At 53.7% G+C, this 19,501-nt stretch overlaps 6 protein-coding genes across 6 annotated transcripts; 1 reads left to right on the forward strand and 5 right to left on the reverse strand.

Annotated features, from left to right (window-relative positions):
* Positions 1 to 752: 752 nt before the first annotated feature.
* On the reverse strand, positions 753 to 2,476 carry A1O7_02789 (uncharacterized protein; the record flags this gene model as incomplete). Its single annotated transcript, XM_007756819.1, has 3 exons — positions 753 to 1,307; positions 1,363 to 2,304; positions 2,354 to 2,476. The coding sequence occupies 3 exons, from the start codon at positions 2,474 to 2,476 to the stop codon at positions 753 to 755; spliced, it is 1,620 nt and encodes a 539-aa protein (XP_007755009.1).
* A 1,677-nt stretch (positions 2,477 to 4,153) lies between these two features.
* A1O7_02790 (MFS transporter, PHS family, inorganic phosphate transporter) lies at positions 4,154 to 6,002 on the reverse strand (the record flags this gene model as incomplete). Its single annotated transcript, XM_007756820.1, has 3 exons — positions 4,154 to 4,857; positions 4,920 to 5,413; positions 5,467 to 6,002. 3 exons carry the CDS (start codon positions 6,000 to 6,002, stop codon positions 4,154 to 4,156), a joined length of 1,734 nt encoding a protein of 577 aa, XP_007755010.1.
* Positions 6,003 to 9,868: 3,866 nt separating this feature from the next.
* Positions 9,869 to 11,520, reverse strand: A1O7_02791 (cyclopropane-fatty-acyl-phospholipid synthase; the record flags this gene model as incomplete). The annotated part of the gene is made up of 2 exons (XM_007756821.1): positions 9,869 to 11,359; positions 11,419 to 11,520. The coding sequence occupies 2 exons, from the start codon at positions 11,518 to 11,520 to the stop codon at positions 9,869 to 9,871; spliced, it is 1,593 nt and encodes a 530-aa protein (XP_007755011.1).
* A 156-nt stretch (positions 11,521 to 11,676) lies between these two features.
* A1O7_02792 (uncharacterized protein) lies at positions 11,677 to 13,040 on the reverse strand (the record flags this gene model as incomplete). Its single annotated transcript, XM_007756822.1, has 4 exons — positions 11,677 to 12,073; positions 12,121 to 12,791; positions 12,847 to 12,896; positions 12,950 to 13,040. The coding sequence occupies 4 exons, from the start codon at positions 13,038 to 13,040 to the stop codon at positions 11,677 to 11,679; spliced, it is 1,209 nt and encodes a 402-aa protein (XP_007755012.1).
* Positions 13,041 to 13,981: 941 nt separating this feature from the next.
* A1O7_02793 (uncharacterized protein) lies at positions 13,982 to 14,491 on the reverse strand (the record flags this gene model as incomplete). Its single annotated transcript, XM_007756823.1, has 1 exon — positions 13,982 to 14,491. The coding sequence occupies one exon, from the start codon at positions 14,489 to 14,491 to the stop codon at positions 13,982 to 13,984; it is 510 nt and encodes a 169-aa protein (XP_007755013.1).
* A 1,111-nt stretch (positions 14,492 to 15,602) lies between these two features.
* Positions 15,603 to 16,426, forward strand: A1O7_02794 (peroxiredoxin pmp20; the record flags this gene model as incomplete). Its single annotated transcript, XM_007756824.1, has 4 exons — positions 15,603 to 15,652; positions 15,745 to 16,018; positions 16,216 to 16,353; positions 16,391 to 16,426. 4 exons carry the CDS (start codon positions 15,603 to 15,605, stop codon positions 16,424 to 16,426), a joined length of 498 nt encoding a protein of 165 aa, XP_007755014.1.
* Between the last annotated feature and the right edge of the window lie 3,075 nt (positions 16,427 to 19,501).

A 19,501-nucleotide genomic window follows, 5' to 3' on the forward strand; every position in this document is an offset into this window, starting at 1 on the left:
CTTCTGAAGCTCGGTTGGAGCTTGTTACTGTAACTTGATCAGCCGGAGTACTTTACCAGCTGGCCGGCCAATAGTAGTAGCCGTTGCTATCATGTTTTTGATGTGGTAGCTTTCAGTGGTTCGAAAGAGCAGACACAAGCCTGGTGCAGAGGAGAAAATCCCGTGCACGAATTTCCCAAGGAGTTTGCATCTGACGATCGCGTCTTGTCGTGGGTTCTCGACTTCCAGCAGAATCGAGTACGAGGTAGCGCTTCGAACTTGGGATCAACACGCTCTCTAATTCGGTGTCAACAGGGCACAGATCGATCGGTTCCCAGACACCGGCACAGCCGTGCAGGCCTGGGCGATCTTAGGCGGGGGAGATCTGGACGGCGATGGCCTGCTGTAGCTCGTCATATTCAAGAAGTATCTGGAAGCCATGTTAGTGGACGGAAGGCTGGCTGCTGTGAATGGGAGCCCCATCTCGGAGCAGCGCAACTGCACATTTCCCACGGCACGGTTCAGTTGCCAACGGAAGGCTGAGATCCGCATTGAAGACTGCACATCGTTCATGATAGCCCATTCCGTACTCTAGAACGGGGAAATGCCGCCAGTGACAGCGTCTGGCTCCGACCTCAATATTATGAAAGGCGGGAGCAATGCTCTTGGACAGTAAGTGCGCAAGCGGCCGGCGCCCCATGCTGAGGTTCAGTCATATATGTTTCCTATATGCCGCTCTCCGAGAGATCGTTCCGTAGAAACTGGAGAGATGTCTATTTGAGAGCATCTGCCGAGCGTCCAAAAGAGGAGACGAGTTCCATCTCCCCGGTTGACATTGAGCGCGCCGTCCACAATGGCCTTGCGTCTGGTGGTGCCGGCAAGGCTGTGATGCCAGATTCAAGGTCATCGCGATCGCTCATCAACGGAGGGCGTGCATCAGTGTTCATCGCAGCCACTATCTTCTTGTTCTGTCTGTGTGAAAACAGGTACCAGCCACCGAAGACGACAAGAGTGGCAGCACCTGTCAAGACAAAATAGAGCCAAATCCACTTGGAAACGACCTCATTGGTATCTCTTGGAGAGAAATCGAAGAAGTCGGCGCTGAACAGTGCCGCCATGAAAGTCCCAGGTAGAAATAGCAGTGTGACGACCGCGATAATACGCATATCTGTGCTGTCTTGCCGAGTGAGTATGGCGATGTTCCGTGAGTCTACGGCCATTTCTTTCATGGCAGTGTTGTGGCGAAGGCTGATCTCTGCAATATCTCGGGACGCTGCTGCCGTTTCGATGTTGAGCTTGTTGTCTTTTTGACCGATCATGCTGTAGACCTAGGTGGACCGTCAGAAGCTTCCGCAGTGAGTCATTCTTCGACATCTTACGCACCGTTTGAACCTGAGCCTTTGTTCTCGCCGACAACACTCCACTGTGCGCCTGGGCCCCAACAATCAGCTCTCGGAGGTATGCTATCCGTGTATCGACGGCGTTGGCGCCGGCAGCATTGATTCTATCCGGCCGGTGGTTGCGAAGACAGCGAATTCGTTCCTTGACCAAGCAGACACGCTCTAACGCTCTCAAGCTAGAGGCAAAGGTCATATCGCAGAACGCCAAAGTGCCTGTACCGCCTGTCAACTTCTGAGTGATCTCATCGAAGTTAAGGTCCTTGAGTAGCTTCTCTCTTTCCCTATGTCTTGCCTCTTTCCGTTTCGCACTCAGAGAGAACTCGTGCTTCATTCCGGTGTCCAGCTCAATCCCTTCAATCCTTTCCGCTCGGTTCTCCAGCAGGACTGCGAAGTAGTGGACTTTGAGCTCGAGCAAGAAAATAGGTAGCAACATTGGCTCGGACAGACATGAGCGTGATTCTCGCAGACACGTCAGCAACTGGGCGATCTCTTCCCCCTGCAATCCGTTGACAATCGCATGGACCGTTCCAGTCTCGGCATTGTGGACTAGTCCGAGACAGAAGTTCCAGTCTCTTGATCTGGCGCTTCTCATCATCAGGCCGTTGACGGGTTGTGCCAAGTCATTCAGCGTCTGAATCGGCGTGGCGATCGGCAGGGTACTTAACATCATGCGCAACAGCTCCTTAGGCATGTTCCACGTGGTTCTGACTGCCTCGAACGTCTCGCGGGACATTGGTAGCGGTAGAATCTCTGCATCGCTTGAGTGTTGCTCCGGGCTGCCAATCAGCACGCGGAGTCGGCTGCGAACTCTCCCCTGATTGCCATCTTGACTGCTCTGTGACGATGGAGGGTCATCTTGGGCAAGCCAGTCTTGGACCTGATCCTCAGTGATGTCTCGCTCCAGTACAACTGGGTGCCCGGCAGCCTGAAAAGGTGTCAGCCCGCGCGTACATCTGGCGTGGAAGAGTTCTCACCTCGGAATCCAATACGTCCACGCAAAGGAGTCCCACGCGAGGCTTGAACTTGGACTCGTCGACCAATAGCTTGGTGTAATAAAAGTCGTGCATGACGTCCTCACCACAAATTCGGTGGTGCATCTTGTGCAGGTGTGCTGATCACAGCAATAGTCCAGCGAAAGGGATGCAAATGTGGTTCAATGGGAAAGTCGATAAGAAGAGTATCATCCTGATCAGGCTGGAAAGCCATCGGGGCTGAGCCCGCGGGCATGGGGGCGCTGCTTGCATTTGACCTGCGAGGCACCTTAGCGAGTCGCCTTCTCAGGCTGGTCCAAGCCATGGCCGCAGCAGGAGCAATTCCCAGCCGATCGCCTCAGGAGCTGCTACTCGTCTTCCGCTCTTGCAGAAGAACAAGCTACGCATTTCGGGAAGAAACAGAGCTATCAAGCTCGCGTGCTTGCCGAGAGCCTACTCAGTAGTTACACGCATTGTGAAAATGAAGCCGCGGGCGCCTTCGGGTCGTGCCTGTATGCTCCGCAATAATACATCGTCACTGGCTGGTGCTATGCTCAACAGGACTCCGTGCTTCGTGGTGTGCAGCACCTATGCTCGACCGTAGATAATTCAAATCCGAAAAGCCCTGAACCTGTCACCCACCTGTTCCTGTCACGCGTGCACGGCAAACCCTCAAGCACGGAACGACTGACCAGTCCGCGGTGGCTGTCCGTCTACAACGCTTGGACTTTTGACATGCACTTCATCACGTTAGGGTGAACCGCTTCTCATGAATTGCCCGGCAAGGCCCCAGGTCCAGGACGTTTGCCTGGAGTCCTGGTTGAAGGCCGAATTCGGATTAGCGACGCAACGTTACGGAGGCGAGGATGGTCATGTCACACGAAATGGAATGTTGTGGGGCAATCCACGATACAGGGCGGGCATATGATCATGAGCACCTGGGAAACCATGAATCGTTCAGCTACGAGCAGAAACAGCGTCAGAAATGGAAAGAAGCCAACCGCGACCGAATGACACCGCACATTCCGCCATCGCACCTCTGATGATGCAGACGTCAAGCCCAATGAGTGAGAGGCAGACCCTACTCATAGCCGGAGCAGGTACAGAATCAGTTTCTCGGTCTGGGCCTGGGACTAAGATGTCTCGACTCTTTACCGATGATCCCTGACCCTGTCTTTCCCCAGGATTTCGCCCTCTGGCTTTCCCTGTTCCTACTCGTACCTGTTTCCACACATGCCCTACCCTTAGCTTGCCTCGACCCTTGACTCGACTATCTAATCTGCAGGACAAACCCGTGACGACTGAAGATCGTGCTTCCGAGCGGTCCGGACTGCATGCATAGCTGCCGCGTAAGCTTTCTGCAAGCTTTCCTGCCGGTGCTTAGCTCGGGCTTGATATCCGGCCCTGTCCGTGGACGCCTCATCCGCAATGGGCCAATCCGAGGGCCTCAAATCATTCTGTGAGCATGTGGGACGGGTGCACTGGGAAATGATCGTCAAGAAGGCATGCAGAGAAGGCCTGCCAGATTCGATGGAGACGTGATCCTTACCTCGAGTCCCGACAGCCTGGTGAGTGCCAAAAAGGACATCAACTAACACCTCTTTACGGAAAATGTTTCAGGTGAATACTGAGGATGGGATCGAGAACAGCGAACCATGTTGAAATAATGTATACTTCATTCTTGATTAATCTACAACCCTATTATCCAATCTTCATGGAAACCTGGTTTACACCGCTAACGTACAACGTAAAGGTTGTGTATCTAGGAAATGACAGGCTGGCTGTTCTGCTGGCAAGAATCCTTTACGCGGTCTTCTCGCCATTCGCCGCGAGAGGCTCGTTGGAGGCGGGAGGGACGTACGACTCCTTGCGATGACCAGCAGACTCGGGGTCGTAGTTCTTGGTGCCTGGAACTTCGCCGGCGAGCTCCTCGAGGGTCTTGCGCTTGGTCTCGGGGATGAGCAGAGTGGTGAAACAGCCGCAGAGCATGAACAAGGCAAAGATTTGCATGACATGGTTGAGCCAGGGCGATGGGTTCGCTGTAGTAGGGTGGCCCTTTGTTCGGAGAGGTCCGAAGACAGTCTGCGCAACGATGGCACCGACTTTGCCCGAAGCGGCGGAGATACCGTGCGAGGTAGATCGATAGCGGGTGGGGAAGCACTCGCCGGGGACGATGAACGTGGTGGCGTTGGGTCCGAAGTTGAAGAAGAATTGGGCCAAAACGTACAGGGCCAGAAGACCACCCTCGCCCAAGTGGCTGTATGCGAAGCCAATGATGATGAAGATGATGGTCAGAAGGATGAAGCCCATCATCTGGATAGGCTTGCGGCCGAGCGTGTCGACGGTTGCAACGGTGACCCAGTAACCGGGAATGGCGCCGGCGCAGACGATGATCAAATTGCCAACAGCAGTGTTGCGGAAAATCTCGTAGACGTCGTCACCCTTGGCGTAACCGATGGCCTGAAGAATGATGGAGTTATTGAGACCAAGACCGTAGAAAGCCACATCTGTCGGGAGGTGTTAGTGTATGCAATCCGGCAGCAACATGGTTGCAGAGGGGATATCTTACCGAGGAAGAACCAAGATCCTGCAGTTCCGAGGAGGATCTTTCCGTGTCTCCATTGGCTGTAGTGGCGCCAGAAATCGCGCCAGCTGGCCTTGGGCGGGTCAAGACGTTGGCGAGAGTCTTGGAGGACGGCGGCACGGCTGACTTCGTCGGGCTTGCCCTCACGTTGACCAGATCGGTAGGCTTTGACATCTTCGACGGCTTTCTCGGAGTCGCGGGCAACGTCAAAAGTGTAGCGAGGAGTTTCGGGAATGGTGAGTCGGAAGTACAGAGCAATGCAGCCCGGCACCGCCCCAAAACCGATAATCACACGCCACATTTTGTCAACGGCGAGCTGGCAGACACCGTCGCAGGCACCAACTGTCGCGGCAGTCTTGAGAGAGTTGTGGAAGCCGGACACGACGATCAGAGCAATAATGGCAGCAGTGAATTGACCAATGCCCTGCATGGCAAAGACAGCACCCATCATAGCACCTCTCCACTTGGTGGTGGCAAATCTGGAAGCAGGCTTAGCAAGGAGAGGCCGAGGTGAGGGTTCAAGGCGACTTACTCAGAAGTGATAATAGAGGAAAGTGGATAATCGCCACCAATGCCGATGCCCATCATCACGCGCCAGAAGATGATCAGACCGACAACGGAGATGGCAGGAGAGTCGGAAGAGAGAGCCTGGGCGAGAGTTGCGAAGATGATGAGAATCAACTCGAGGCCGTACATTCTCTTGCGACCAACAACATCAGCTAGCCAGCCGAAGCCGAGCTGGCCAATAACCGTGCCACCAGACGTTGCGACCTTAATAGCAGTGTCGGAGTTGGACGGGATCTTTCCTGCATTCTTGGAGCTGGGAGCATCCTGCCAGTAGACAACACCCAACATGGCAGTCACCAAGTTGATGGCGAAAATGTCGTAGGCATCCGTGAAGAAGCCAATGCCGGCCACGATGATGGCGCGGATATGGTACCAGCCAAAGGGCGCCTTGTCGATTTCGGCCAGAGCAAGTCGACGTCGCTCATTTGGATCCTGGATGTGGGCGAAGTCGTTATGGAAGTTGTGGAAGGCGGCGTTGCCGCCGGAAGTCTTCGTCGCCATGGGGGCGCCTTGGAGGAATGGATCTCTTGGCCTACCAAGGAATTCCCAAGAAAAGTCAAGACAAGACAAGAGGTAAACGAGATCCTGCTTGAGAGACAAGAAATAGAGCCGAGCGTTCGAGTCCCAAGCCGGCAGCACGCGAGCTACATATACTTTCTAGGATCTAGGTGACATCGTGTCCGTCATGGCTGTCTGGGCACCTCTAGCGTAGGCGAAGTGATATCTGCAGCGGTGCGTGGAGTGCCTGTGGGCCAACAAGGCGAACTCTACACAAGTAGGCGATGCCACTTTCCCCACTTGGGATGAGCCAGGGCTGCGATGGAGTCAGGCAAGGTGTTAGTCGCATCCAATGATCAAAGCCGAGCAAGGCACGCAGCGGCCAAAAGAAAAAAAGCGTTTTACGGCAACATGAGCGACAAGGGGGATCGAAGATATCGGTCGGCACCCAGGAACCGCAAGAGGAACAAGGGAGCCCTTTGCGAGCAAGCGTGGGTGTTGACTGGCTAACTGCTCTGCTTCCATGCGTTCGCCACCAATGGGATCTACGTTGGAGGGATCGGATTGTCCTAGCTCTCGCTGTCTTGCACGGTACGCTCAGAGACTTTTTCGGAGGTCGCTCACCTCATATCCTATTGCCAAAGAATGATAGCAGAGGGGCGGGAGATGCGATCACTGGACTCCATCGTACTCGCCTCAGAGGACCGTAGCCTTCGAGAAGCCTTAGGGCTCTCTGGGCGCCGAGTGCGCCACTGGAGTGGTGTCCTAATGAACATTGCGAACATTACCACAGCAGAACAAACCAGAGGCTGTACGCTCGCAACGTGCCCACGCTGATGCCGTAGCTTAGGGATTGCTGGCGCTTGGCTCTGATTTCATTACTCTGTATCGATATCCAACAAACGGACATTGCACCGGATCTGCAATCTCTCTGAGCCGTGCGCTTTGACAACCACTACCTCATGCAAGATGATGTGTGGTCCAAGCAGTTGGTCAGAAGAGTCAAGATGCATCAAGACCTGATAAGCGTGACAAGCGAAAACAACAGGCCATGGCATTCCATTGGCGATCCCGTACACGACCACGAAGCCGTTCGCACCAACGTCTTGTCAGGTCCAATCTCGTGTTTATGCCTTGCCACAGATTATGGCCCACGGGACTGCAGCGCCCCTCCTTTTTGGGTCCGTCGTGTGCACGCAAGGGCCAGGACAGGCTGATATTGGCTTCAGAAGAAGAAGAAACGGCGCATCGAATTGGTCTGCAGCGTCAGCAAACTCGGGAGACCTAGCGAAATTTGCTGCCAGGCGGAGCGTCTGGTTCTGGGCGCATGCGAAGCGGAGTCGAGCGAGGTTCAAAGCGTGGCGGTTGGCGCGGGGCTTTTCCCAAAAGAGGCTCCAGGCGTTGTGCCAAGCTTCAGCCGCCGGCTACTGAGAGTGCTTGACCATCCCACGTGGGCTGTTTGATTGGCTGAAGAACGACGTCGGTCGAATCCCTGCCAAGCCTCTGTCCTCATTGCTTGAGTTACATGACCTTTCGCCTCTTTTCTCTCCAATGCAAAGAACAGCGTTACGGATGCAACAGAAATGCCCCCAAACTTTCGGTTGCGATGCGAAATCAGGCAAGAAGGAAGGCGACAGAGGCTCTTCCAGCTACGTCGTGCCCGGAGCTATGCCACGAGGAAGCACTCGAGATCGGTGTGCGGCCGCCCGTCCGAGGTTCTGTGCTCGTACATACTTGGAGGTGCTGCTTAGCATTACTACAGCGTTGCCGATAACCATAGTGGGTAGTGGCCATGGCTTGCCCGTTGGCCGTGTCAGTGAGACCATGACTTGTTGCACTCTGCCAAAGATGTCAAATCGCTCAGAGAATCCAGGTTCGAGATCCACTTTGATCGCACCTACACAATATCCGGCTTCATAGCCGTCCTGTGGCGTCTACATGAACCTTCGGCCTGATGATGTTGTCGTCTACGATCAGCATCCATTCAAGCCAACGATCCCGCGGCACGATGCATAGTGAAGAGGCTGGGCAATCGCTAATGATCTGCGGCATGACGAAAAAGGCGATCCATCATGGCTGCATCGCGGCTCCACCATATCTTGATCGGGCTTTATCACATCGATTTCATGCTCGAAACGTCAACGACACAATATCATGGGCTCTAGCGCAGTGCTCATGTACTGAACACATGGAGCATTTTGACCGTTTCTAGGCATGCGCAAACCTCGCGCGGCATACCTCACTGCGCGCGAAGCGCGCCTGTTGATATCAGCGCGTCGTCTGGTCAGCATGTACTTGGCACCATGCACAATGATGCCCGTTGCCTGAAAATACGTTCGGACCCAGCCATATCGGTCGCTACATCAGCTCCTTTGACACGATACTGTATATCGACCTTATGATCCAATGCGACGACAGGACCGCGAAGCGTGCGCGTGCGACAAAGCACTACATCTCGGTTCAGGCGAGACATGGGATCAAAGACGGTCCACCCGATCGTACATAGTGACATCAACCCTGGTCTCGGGATCCTTCGCTCCTGCTTCCCACTTTAACCCTTGTCATCGGCCGCCTGCCGCTTCCTTGTTCGAAAACCCTCGCCGATGCACAAGAAGCAGCAGAGAACGTTCCATGGACTTTCCTCTTTCGGAAGGGTCTCACAGACTTCGCCCCTGGCCCGATTTCCCTTTAGTCCCAAACACTCGCTTGCACAATTTCCTGTACCCAATAGTCAATATTTTCTTTTTCGTCCAAGGGCTACTACAACGTCCAAGAGCGGAATATGACCGACTACAATGCTGTCACGCAGAAAGGCAGTTGGTGTGGAATGACGCCTTTCGTCGCCTCCCCCGGTTGTACGACCACAAAAGGCACATTGCAAACCCTCTCAGCAGGTTAGTGGGTGGACAACTGTTTGCTATGTAAGTTTCGGGTTCTCAGAACTTATGGAAACATGATAGACACGGTACGCTAGCTGTTCGCCTGCATGTCACATCAGTGAAGCCACATTGGGAAAATAGGTCTGAAGAAAGGTCACCAGCAACGGCTACTTTCCCTGCTACACTGTCAGTTGATCTGGGGTTAGTGCTTGCTCCTGAAAGGCAGCCTGGTGGCTCATCGGCCCCAAGCACATACAGCCCGCATCATCTGATCCTTATCAACCTCCAGCCGAGCGAGGAATGGTAGGTAGAAGCAAGGGAGAGCAAGGCTTAGGCCACACCTCTGTGCCTTGTGCACTGCTCGGTCGGTTCTTACAGTTCCCCAGCCGCTATATATCCGTGATAATGCACCAAACTGTCCCCCAGGTTTTATGCTCTTGCCAACCATCTGTCTTCCGTATGCCACTTCAACCTAACGCCCCGTTTAACACCGCGAAGCCTCACGGGTGGAGATGCTACCCCTAGCCAGACCACGACAATATCCTTCATACACAAGAGAACGGCACGATCACAACCTCCAATGACTCCCCAATAGGACGATGGGCGGTGTGGTCTTCGAAGCTCGAACCGCAGGTGAGACAGGAGGCTGCTTAATATCGTGATACCGTCGCCGAGGGGTCCGAGAAACAGGTAGGGTATACCCTGGGGGGCGAGAACAATGATCTGTACGGAAGTGAGGCCCACCACTAAGATAACAACATCACATTCGATGATCGTCGAGTCCATTCTTTGCACAAATCTATCTTGGTTCTATCTCTTCTGCTTTGCACTGCGCATACTGTTTTGGCTTGCTCATCGTAACAACTCGGGACTCTGGGCACCACAGTCTAGTCTGCACATGCTATTTGGCGTGGGCGTCATAGCTCCTGCATGCTTCACTCCTTGTCCGAGTTTCCGTCATTCCCCGATCCATGCTTCCAACATCCTCTCTCAATCGGTCAACGCACTCTTGACCATGTTCTTCAGGTGTCCGTTCGCAGCACCTCCATTCTGGCCATTCAGCCTCTCCTTCCCGGCCTTGAGCGCGCCGCTCAACCCGAACTGCTGTTCAATCCCCTCAATGCGATGCGTGCTGTTGATGTTCTTGACGAGCACGATCTGGAAGCAGTTCGCACTGCCCTGTCTCGCAATGATGGTCGACCAAGCAAGGAAGAGCTCCCAGATCCGATACCACCGCACACCATACTTGTTCTTCACCTTATCCGCGTTGGCTAGCCAGTTCCGGTACCATCGCCACAAGGTCGCGGAATAGTGCACGCCTACGGCGTCCACACTCTTGACTTCGAAGCCCGCGCCCTCGAGCTTGTCGATCACGAAACCCAAAGGCGTGGACGCATCGGCACCGGGGAAAATGTACTTGTTCATGAACAGACCCCAGACCAGGTCCTCGTATTGCCAGTACTTTCGAAGACCCGCGATCTGTAGGTAGAAAACCCCGTCGTCGTCCAGCATGTCATTGACCTGGCGGAGGAAACTGCCCAGGTGACGCACGCCGACATGCTCGGCCATCTCGAGGCAGGTGATCTTCTTGTATTTCGTCCCGGCGGGGTGATTGGGAGGCGACTGCGGGATGTCGCGGTAGTCCATGCAGAGGATGCGGGACTGCGAGTCTGGGATGCCGGCGGAGGCGAGGCCGTCGTTGCCCCATTTCGTCTGGTTCCGTCCGAGGGTGACGCCCGTGGTGTGGGCACCGTAGTTGACGCTCGCGTATTTGGCCAACGTGCCCCAGCCGCAGCCGATGTCAAGCAGTGTGTCGCCTCGCTGGATGCCGATCTTCTCACACACCACCGCTAGTTTGTTGTCCTGAAGTTCTTCGAGTGTTTCTTCGCGGTGTATGTCGCTGATGATGCCGGAGGTGTAGATCATACGGGGTCCGAGAAACCAAGCGTAGAAATCGTCGCCCCTGTCGTAGTGGTCTCTTACTTGTTCTTCGTCCTGGCTGCGGGTGTGGAGTAGGGCTTCGGGGATCATGCCTGTGAAGAAGAAGTAGAACAGCGAGAGTGTGAATCTGAAGCTGGCCCAGTCGTGACGGTACTCCAGGGCTTGCAGGCAGTCGCCCTTGAAGGAGACCTTTTGGTCAAAGTACATCTCGTGGAAGGTCTCCATGGGGATCTTGTTCTTGCCGTAGTACTTGTCTTTATCTTCCTGGCTGTGAAACTCGAGGTAGTGCTCCACCGGAAGCCCCGGGTACTTGGCCTTCTCATTCAAACGGGGAGATATCGTGCTTGCGACGGTCCAGAAAAGCATGAGAATGGGGATGGAGGTAAAGATTGCGAGGAAAAGCGTTGTCCACAACCCGCCATGTAATTGGCGGGCGATGTACCATGGGACGGCAATGAGGAAACCGATGAGGAGGATATTGTTGAAGGATTCTGCACCTGCAACGTCGGCAGGGAGCGGGCCATTCTTGATCGCAGGGTACTAGAGGCGAGGTGAGTTTTGGGGACTGAACAGGCCTCCATTAACATGTTTGAGCGTACGTTTGTAGTGCGGACACCGCTGTTTGCCGGCTCCTGCTCAGGAGGTGCAGGAGGTGTTTCGACGAAGAGGTCCTCATGGGCCTGAGAACTCAAGTCGCCCATGGTGGTTGGTGTGCTTCGAGGGAAAATGCTGGGAGTCGAGAACTATGCGGTGAACATTTGGGAAAATGGGCTGTGCGCAGAGCATGTGCTGCGGAGCTCGGCCTGTACCTGCATATAAAAGTGGGGTCTCAATGATGAGTTTCACATTGTCCTCACTCAATCTTCATCTATCTTGCCCCCAAACTCTCCCAGGAGAATATCATCGGGGATAGGCCCCTTGTTGTTCCTCACCCACTCTGTCTCGACTCGGATGAAAATCCACATCCAACGTCTCACAACTTCCAGCAACTCCATCAGAAAAATCCCACCCTCGAGATCATTGAAGTGATCTAAATGTGGAGAGAGCTTGAAACTCCAGGTACACCGTAGCAGAAAGTCTATCACGATGGCAATATAGTACAGCTCCTTGGCGTGGAAGTAGCGGTAACGGCGCAGACCCCACGGGTGTTCGGGGTCATTTCTCTCTCGAGCCGACGAGAAAAGCGACAGGTCCCAGTCCTTTGCCACGTCCCAGTAAAACGAATAGAACGAATTGATAAACACAAACAATAGCCTGCTCACTGTTAGAAAACCCAAGTGTGCGGAACAGATTGTGCTCACCATAGTCTAAACAGACCTGCCTCACTCATGTGGAAGATGGTTGGATCGTAGCCTCGCTGCAAAGCACTCAGAATGATGACCGGGAATGCACTTGAGTATTTGAGGGCATTGGCGAGATGTTGCCCGCCCCAGCCCGAGGCCGTCGTTGGATGCTTCCGCACCCGGAAATATTCGATCAGACACTGTCGAAGCCGGATCATACTGGGTATTGCAATGATCAAGGGCACCAAGAACACCCCGCCACACGCTCGGTTGGGTTTCGCCGTGCTAGTGGTCTTGGTATCGAACAGCATGCATGTTGAAACGAACAAGTCCCCCATCACCTTTGCATAACTCGTGAGGACGTCTGCCAGCAGGATATCCCCAAACTTTCCATCTTGTACTTCCGCCAATCCGCCGAGGCTGATTCTCTTCAATATGCTCAAGAAGCGTTGCCGGCCTGAAAGCGACATGCGTCTCAGCGGCACGAGGAAACAGACGGCCAGGAGGAGAAGATAGGACTGGGGAAGGATCTGCCAGTGAAGGACCGCATGCTTGTCGCCCCGAGTGATAGCCCAGTACAAGAGGATGGAGGAAACGAGCGGAATACTGAGGACAGTCGCTAGTCGATAGGTCGAGTAGTGGTGATGCGCAACTTGGCGAGGAGGGTAACGGATCAATGCTGGGACGTCCTGCGCACAAGGTCAATTAGATGCGCACATGGCGTGAGATGGCCGCTCAGCTTACAATCTTGATGAGGTGTAGATAGTGCAGGTTCAGTCCCCAAGCCCATATGCCTATGGCGCATCAGGAAAGACGAAATGCATTTGCTGTCCGCGCCACCACTTACCGAGAACTATTATGATGGCGACTCTATAAGGGAGTGGAAGCATCAGACTGAAGGAGTCCACCTCAGGCTCCACGGCCACATCTCCGTCCATGACCAGCAGATTTGGGTCATGCTTCGGGGGAACTTCCTGAACAAAGGGTGTCTCGAGAGAGTATGCGCCTTTGAAGAGGAAATCACAGAGTGGCTTGTAGAGGAACGGCTTGCGTTTGGGTCGACATTTGACATTCAGGGTGCAACCCAAAATAGCCAGTCCCCAACTTCTCCTTGAGCTTCCTTTCTCCTCACCTTCACCGATCCTGTCTCAGGTGCGACCGCTACAATTTTCTGGAATTTATCAGATAGTTTGACTAGACGATCAGCCATCTCTCTACATGACCTCTCCTTCCCAATATAAAGATAGGGATGTTGTAGACTATCACTCTACTTCAATTATTCGACGACTACTGGGGCATCCTAGCTTGACCCCATTGCCCTCTGAGAGTTCCTGGATTCCCCGACTCGTGGAACCTGCTTTGAGCTCGCGGGTACCCGATGGCAGAATCTCTATCCGTGCCCTGCCCGAGCGCGAGATAGATTCAGACAAGGTGGGCATTTGTCAATGGCACGGAAACAGCAGCCAAGCCTGTGATGGACGTCTGCCCGCACCGGAGAAGGCTGAACTTTCCGAACGGGCCTCAGAAGAGCCACCTGTTGTTGGGGTTATGGATGAAATGCTTCGTATATGGAGCTGGCGGGTGCCTGCAAGGAGTTCTGCCCGGTATTGGACTCACCGGGTGAGTGACACGAATACGAGGTATGGGAAAATTCAGATGACTTGCAGGTACATATGCACCCTTTATCTGGCTTATGTCCTGAAATGTGATCGACAAGCAGTCCTCGAGGAACAGTTGGCGTGCCTGGGAGTCTGTTTTATCGGACCGCCCACCCCAAGCCTGACTCGTCCATCATATTGTACCCTTAAAAAAAAGTCGCCCTAATGCAGTCTCGACATTAACCTCTTGACCTTCAAACATTGTCATCAGCCGGGAGGTGCTACCAGTGCGCTTCAGTGATCTTGGCCGTGACGCTATCATCGTCAACATCGACTCCGTCAACGAACCACCTTCCCTCGATGCCCTCTTCGGCGACGGCAACGCCATCTCCGTCCTTACCCAACAGAATGTCATTCCCACTCATCATCCTCTTCCTCATCTTCCCACTTTCGTGATCAAACGTCCAATCTTCCAACCCATAACACCTTTTCCACTTCATGTTGTCGGATCTGTCCTGGTACTCATACCAGAATTGCACGGCAATCTTGTCATCGGTGAAGGCAAACAACTCTTTTCTCAGCCGGTATGACGCCTCCTTCTCCCACTTCTTGGTGAGGAACTCCTGGATCTTCGGTGTGCCGCGGAAGAAAAAGTCGCGGTTGCGCCAAATGCAGTCGCTGGTGTATCCGTTCGACACCTGCACTGGATTCTGGGTATTCCACATCTTCTGCGCGAATTTGACCTTCTCGTGCGCAGTCCGCGCGTTGAAAGGAGGCTTGAGGGATGCCATGTTCGGTGGTTTTGGAAGTTGATGGCGCGGGCTCTGAGATTTGCCAAAAGGTATAGTATGAGGTAGTATGTCGGCGGTGGAGCTGGAGAGAAGCCTCTTTCCAGTAAGGCCTTTTATCTCCTGTGAAGAAATCTCTCGATCACAGTCTCGAGCAGATCTATTATACTTCTAGGAGATCCATTATGTTCCCTGGCCGTCATGAAGCACATTGCCGGCTTTGGGTTGCTTCGAAGGTTGATTCCGCTCCTGCATGCATCTGGCCTGTCGTCCAGGCGACCTACCTTCCTGCTGCCGGTCGAAATGCAAGGTCACCCTGCTATCAACTCAGCCTTACGATGATGGCCAATCACCAGCTGCTGTCGTCGGCACATCCGGACACGCGAGTCAAAATGAGGAGTCTCTCAAAAAGCAGCGTGACAAATAGTGCATCGCGATTCGTGCCTCCGTACTGCTGAGGGTGATGGAGACCTTCCGGGAACAGCAACACAGCTATACTGGGTTCCTCTGTAAGAGTCATGACCAAGTCCAACGGATTCTGGAATCCGTCGCCATAAATCAGGGACGCTTTTACTATGCCCCGAACAAGCCAGTCCGATCGATTACGCGGCGCCGCTACCAAAGCCAGTGCGGAATCTAGCCTTGATGGGCTCGAAACCAGCATTCCATTTGAGCCGTCCCAAAGTCGGCCGATGGATGCGCTGCAGTTCTTGGCCACGTGGAGCAATGCCATCCAGCATCGAGCTCCTGCTGCTTTGCGCGGATGAGGACAAAGTGAAAGCAGCAGCATGATGTGACAACAGCAGCGAACGCAAGATGCGGAATCCGCAAAACGGAAGAGAGTTTCACCGAAATTCCCGTTCATTTTGCCCACGCGGGGCACTTTAACGTAGTGGGGCCAGATCGAGCCACAAGCGGCCGCGGCTTTCCATTGTTTATTCTGGCGATTGAGGGGCAATGGTACATGAAGGCAAAGTAAGCAAGACTTGATCAGGTAGTGTGCATTGCAGAAGCGTTTTTCGCATAGTTCGTTTGCCTTGGAAGTGCTTCAGGTGGCAGGGTGACACTTCTATACTTCTCGATTCACCTATCAGGCACCATTTAACATTCGAGAATGGCCGGGCTCAAGGAGGGTGACCAGTTTCCTGACGACGTCGTCTTCTCGTAAGCCTTTAACCCAACCCCATTCACTCTTTCGTGTCCGCGACATATATATATCTACCTACTGACTGACTTCTCGTGCTCCGCACTTACAGATACATCCCTTATACCCCCGAATCCGCCGACATAACCTCCTGCGGCATCCCGCAGAACTACAATGCAAGCAAGGAATGGACTGATAAGAAAGTCGTGCTCTTCGCCGTCCCCGGCGCCTTTACACCCGGTTGCTCGGTGAGACACCTGCCTGGATACATTCAGGCCTTGCAGGAACTCAAGGGCAAGAAAGTGGATGTCGTGGCCGTCCTCGCCTACAATGACGCTTTTGTGATGAGCGCGTGGGGCAAAGCGAATGGTATCAAGGACGAGATTGTGAGTCAATTATGCTTCTGCACCTGTCGTGGCTGTGACGAATACTTGGAGGAGAACAGGTACCTCTGAGCAAGGCAGAGGTCAAAACGCGGCCATGGCTTGTTAGTCGCCTGCGAAGACGTACGAGGTGGAATTTGGCCAGCCCATCGCCCTATCAGCATATCATTACTGGAGGGACTGACAACTCTTTTGTACAGCTCTTCCTGTCCGACCCGGAAACAAAATTCTCCAAGTCTATCGGCTGGACACTGGGCGAGCGCACGGCTCGATACGCTATCGTCATTGACCACGGGAAGATCGTGTACGCGGAAAAGGAACCTGGGCGGGACGTTACGGTGAGTCTCCCCCTTTTCTGCTCGTTCCAGGATCCAGCACTGGGCGTTGGAGATCGAGCCCGGTCTGACGTGATGCATGCACTAGGTTTCCGGGGCACAAGCCGTCCTCTCCAAACTATGACCCGTCTTATCAGCAAGGCAGAAACGAAGACAAGCAAGGTGTACATAGCTTGCCGCAGCGAGTCAAGGTGACCGAGGCTTGTCATGCAATATGGACCACCAAGTGGCTTCGTTGTGGGGAATGCAGCGCTGCATGGTGATGCGATGCTGAATCAGCCCGAGCCATGCTAGCACTTCTGTTGCGGCTGGCTGTTGATGGTGGCGATATAAATGCAAGAGACATAGAAAGCAGTTGACCCTCCACATCCTGTACCCAGCCTTTGCAGCATAGCCGAGTGAATATCGGTATTGAAACTCAATATGGTGGATATTGATGGACACCGGATGCAAATGTTCCTCCCATGGAATCACGCAGGCTAAAAACTCCCAGTATCAACGTCTTGTCCCAAACCCATACCAAAATGGCCTCTCAGGGCATCCGCAGTAGATCCTCAAAATCCGGTAACTGCATAGTCCTGGCCACTGTGCCGCCAACCGCCAGGTTTGGCGCGTCCGTGGCGTTGACGATGGTGCCGTCCGATTCCAATTGATAACCATCATACACCACTGACGGTATTGAGGGATGACTTGTGAACGAAAACACATCGAACTTCTCTGGTCCGCCCTGGTTTCCGCTCCTACCGCCGTGCAGCTTCTCTCGCGGCCTCCCCGACCCTCCTTCCCCGAAGTCCTGAGCGATTGCAAGCGGCGTCGTCATCGTCGTTGTCGGAGGTGATGCTTTCAGAGCCTTCAAATCTGCCATCAATTGCTCAATCTTCCGGCTCAGCTTCACCATAATATCGGATTGCTTGTTGTAGCTGCACAGAAGGCCTGGTGTTTCTCGTTGAGCAGTTCGAGTTGGGTTTCCAGCCCCTTGACGTGGCGTTCTTTGCGTTCACGAAAGGCGCGTTGCGAGGCGCGGTTCTGGGCTCTTCGTCTCTGTTAGTCAGTCAGGTTAGTATTGGAACATCGTGGTCGTGATCGGACGATCTGAGACGTTGAGGATGCTGGAGTGCCCTAAACTAGGCTGGCTGCGTCACAGGCGATCAATGGGGACGAGAAATGCATGATCACGTCCGCGGTGGAGGGGTAAGACCTCACTTGTTTTGATGGAGGGACAATCGTGTGCTCAGTATCTGTTGAAGATGGCTGGCTTGTTTGGTAAAAAGACTCGTCGCGAAAGTCTGTGATAGCATCGAGAGATGACAGGTCTACGTGGTCCCATGATTGATCGGGAGGGAAGATGCCAGGATCAATGCTACCGAAGCGGAGACGGTCGTTCAAATTCTACTCGGTGCTTGTGGTTAGTCCCAGTCGGCGCGAAATGGTCGTTGGGTAAGGCTTCTGAAAGATAGCCGTCTCCCATGCGGCATCTGGGCATGCGCGTAGTCCGGGCGTTGGGACTCACATCAGGAGAACTCGAACTCGATGAACCGGCCCCTGGCGTCACGGAATGCGAGTCATGGTGAGCAGCGGCGAAATAGTCCATTTCTCGATTCGTTCCTTGTTGGGAGATGTCGGCGACACTGCGGCTTTTTGTGAAGACGTGCTGTTCGTGGTCAATCCGCTCGTCCCGTGTTGTGTAGGTCTCAGGCTTCAACGCTAGGTCAGATGAGTTCGGTGTGCTGCGAATGCTCACGACTGATCGTGCTATCCAGGGACTCGTCGTATCCTTATCTTTTTGATGCAGACTGCGATGTTGTATCGGGTTGAACCGCAGCTGCAGAGGAGCGCTGTTTACAGTACATAAAATGGAGGATACGCAGCAGTATGCGCTATTGGTGTGGTTACTGCATGTGCGGGCATCCGCCGCTCTTTACTCGGTGGTAACACTGCAGGCAATACAGCACCAACCATCGGTCGCCGTGATGGCATTGTGGCATCCAATCGGCCTGCAGGAGCGCGCCCCCAGAAATAGTTGAAGCCGGTCCTAGATGGCGAGAGAGATCTAGACTTTTCGAAAACAGCAGTAACCTTGGAAGGCTCTCGTCTTAAGGTCAACAGCAGGAGGGCGTTCACGCAGTGCTCCGTACTGTATGGCTTCGCTTCGAATTGCTCGAGCGAAGTTGTTCCGAGGAGCGATCGCGCATCATCTGCCGAACGTTGCAGCTCTATCGCAGTAAGTCCAGCCAAGTATCTGCAACAGAGCGCTGAGCGCGGCAAGGATGAAACAACCACAATGCGATTCGCGACTATGTTCAGTAGACCTATTCAGTGATTGCAAACGGGCACATGCCGTTGCAGCAGGAGGCTACGAGGAAGCTTGAGCGCTGACTTTCCGGCCGGCACGATCCCGATGGCAGACTCAATTGAGGGATTTGCATGCTGCATTGAGCAGTTTGTGCCCTGTGTACACAGCACACAATATATCTTTCGCCCTTGTTGAGGCTGTTGATCGGAGGATCGCGAGAAGGAGGGGCCGAAACGGAAAGGTCTCTAGAGAGCGCTCAAGAGCCGGCGCCTCGAAGCCCTTCTTTATGAATCTAAGACTTTTAGGCTAAAGTGAGCTTCTTAGTCATCGATCCTTTCTCCACTTGGGCCCGTCTTACTGAGGTCGGGCAGCACTAATCCCTGCACAGATAACACCTCTCTTCACCTTCTCGGTAGATTATTATGCGCCTCGTCCTCTTGCTCTGGCTCCTCATTGCTACCTGCATCGAACTCCGTTTCTATTCGTCTTGCCCGAAGTCAAGATCACGATTTGTGCTCGGCATCTCATTTATCTGGACTTTTAATTACTTATTGTATTCGCTTGCTGTTACGACTAGTCGCGCTAGTGCACAGCACGGTACACAGCCGAGGAAGCTCGAGACTCTACTCCAAGGCGGTTGACCTGTGTCTCCGGTATGATAAGACTAGGTCACTTCCATCCAAAATTCATCGAGTTATCGGCATCAGGTTACCGGCATACTGTACTCCTTGGATCCCAGCCTGCTCACCATCGGCATTTTCCGTCGCAAAACTATCCGTATCAATGGCTGACTTGGCTGAAGATGTTGCCATTCCTGGGATGATGCCTATGGAAGCTCGATGATGCCTAGTTTGAAAA

This window comes from Cladophialophora yegresii, assembly GCF_000585515.1.
Source record: "Cladophialophora yegresii CBS 114405 chromosome Unknown aczIN-supercont1.2, whole genome shotgun sequence".
In the NCBI taxonomy this organism is placed as follows: domain Eukaryota; kingdom Fungi; phylum Ascomycota; class Eurotiomycetes; order Chaetothyriales; family Herpotrichiellaceae; genus Cladophialophora; species Cladophialophora yegresii.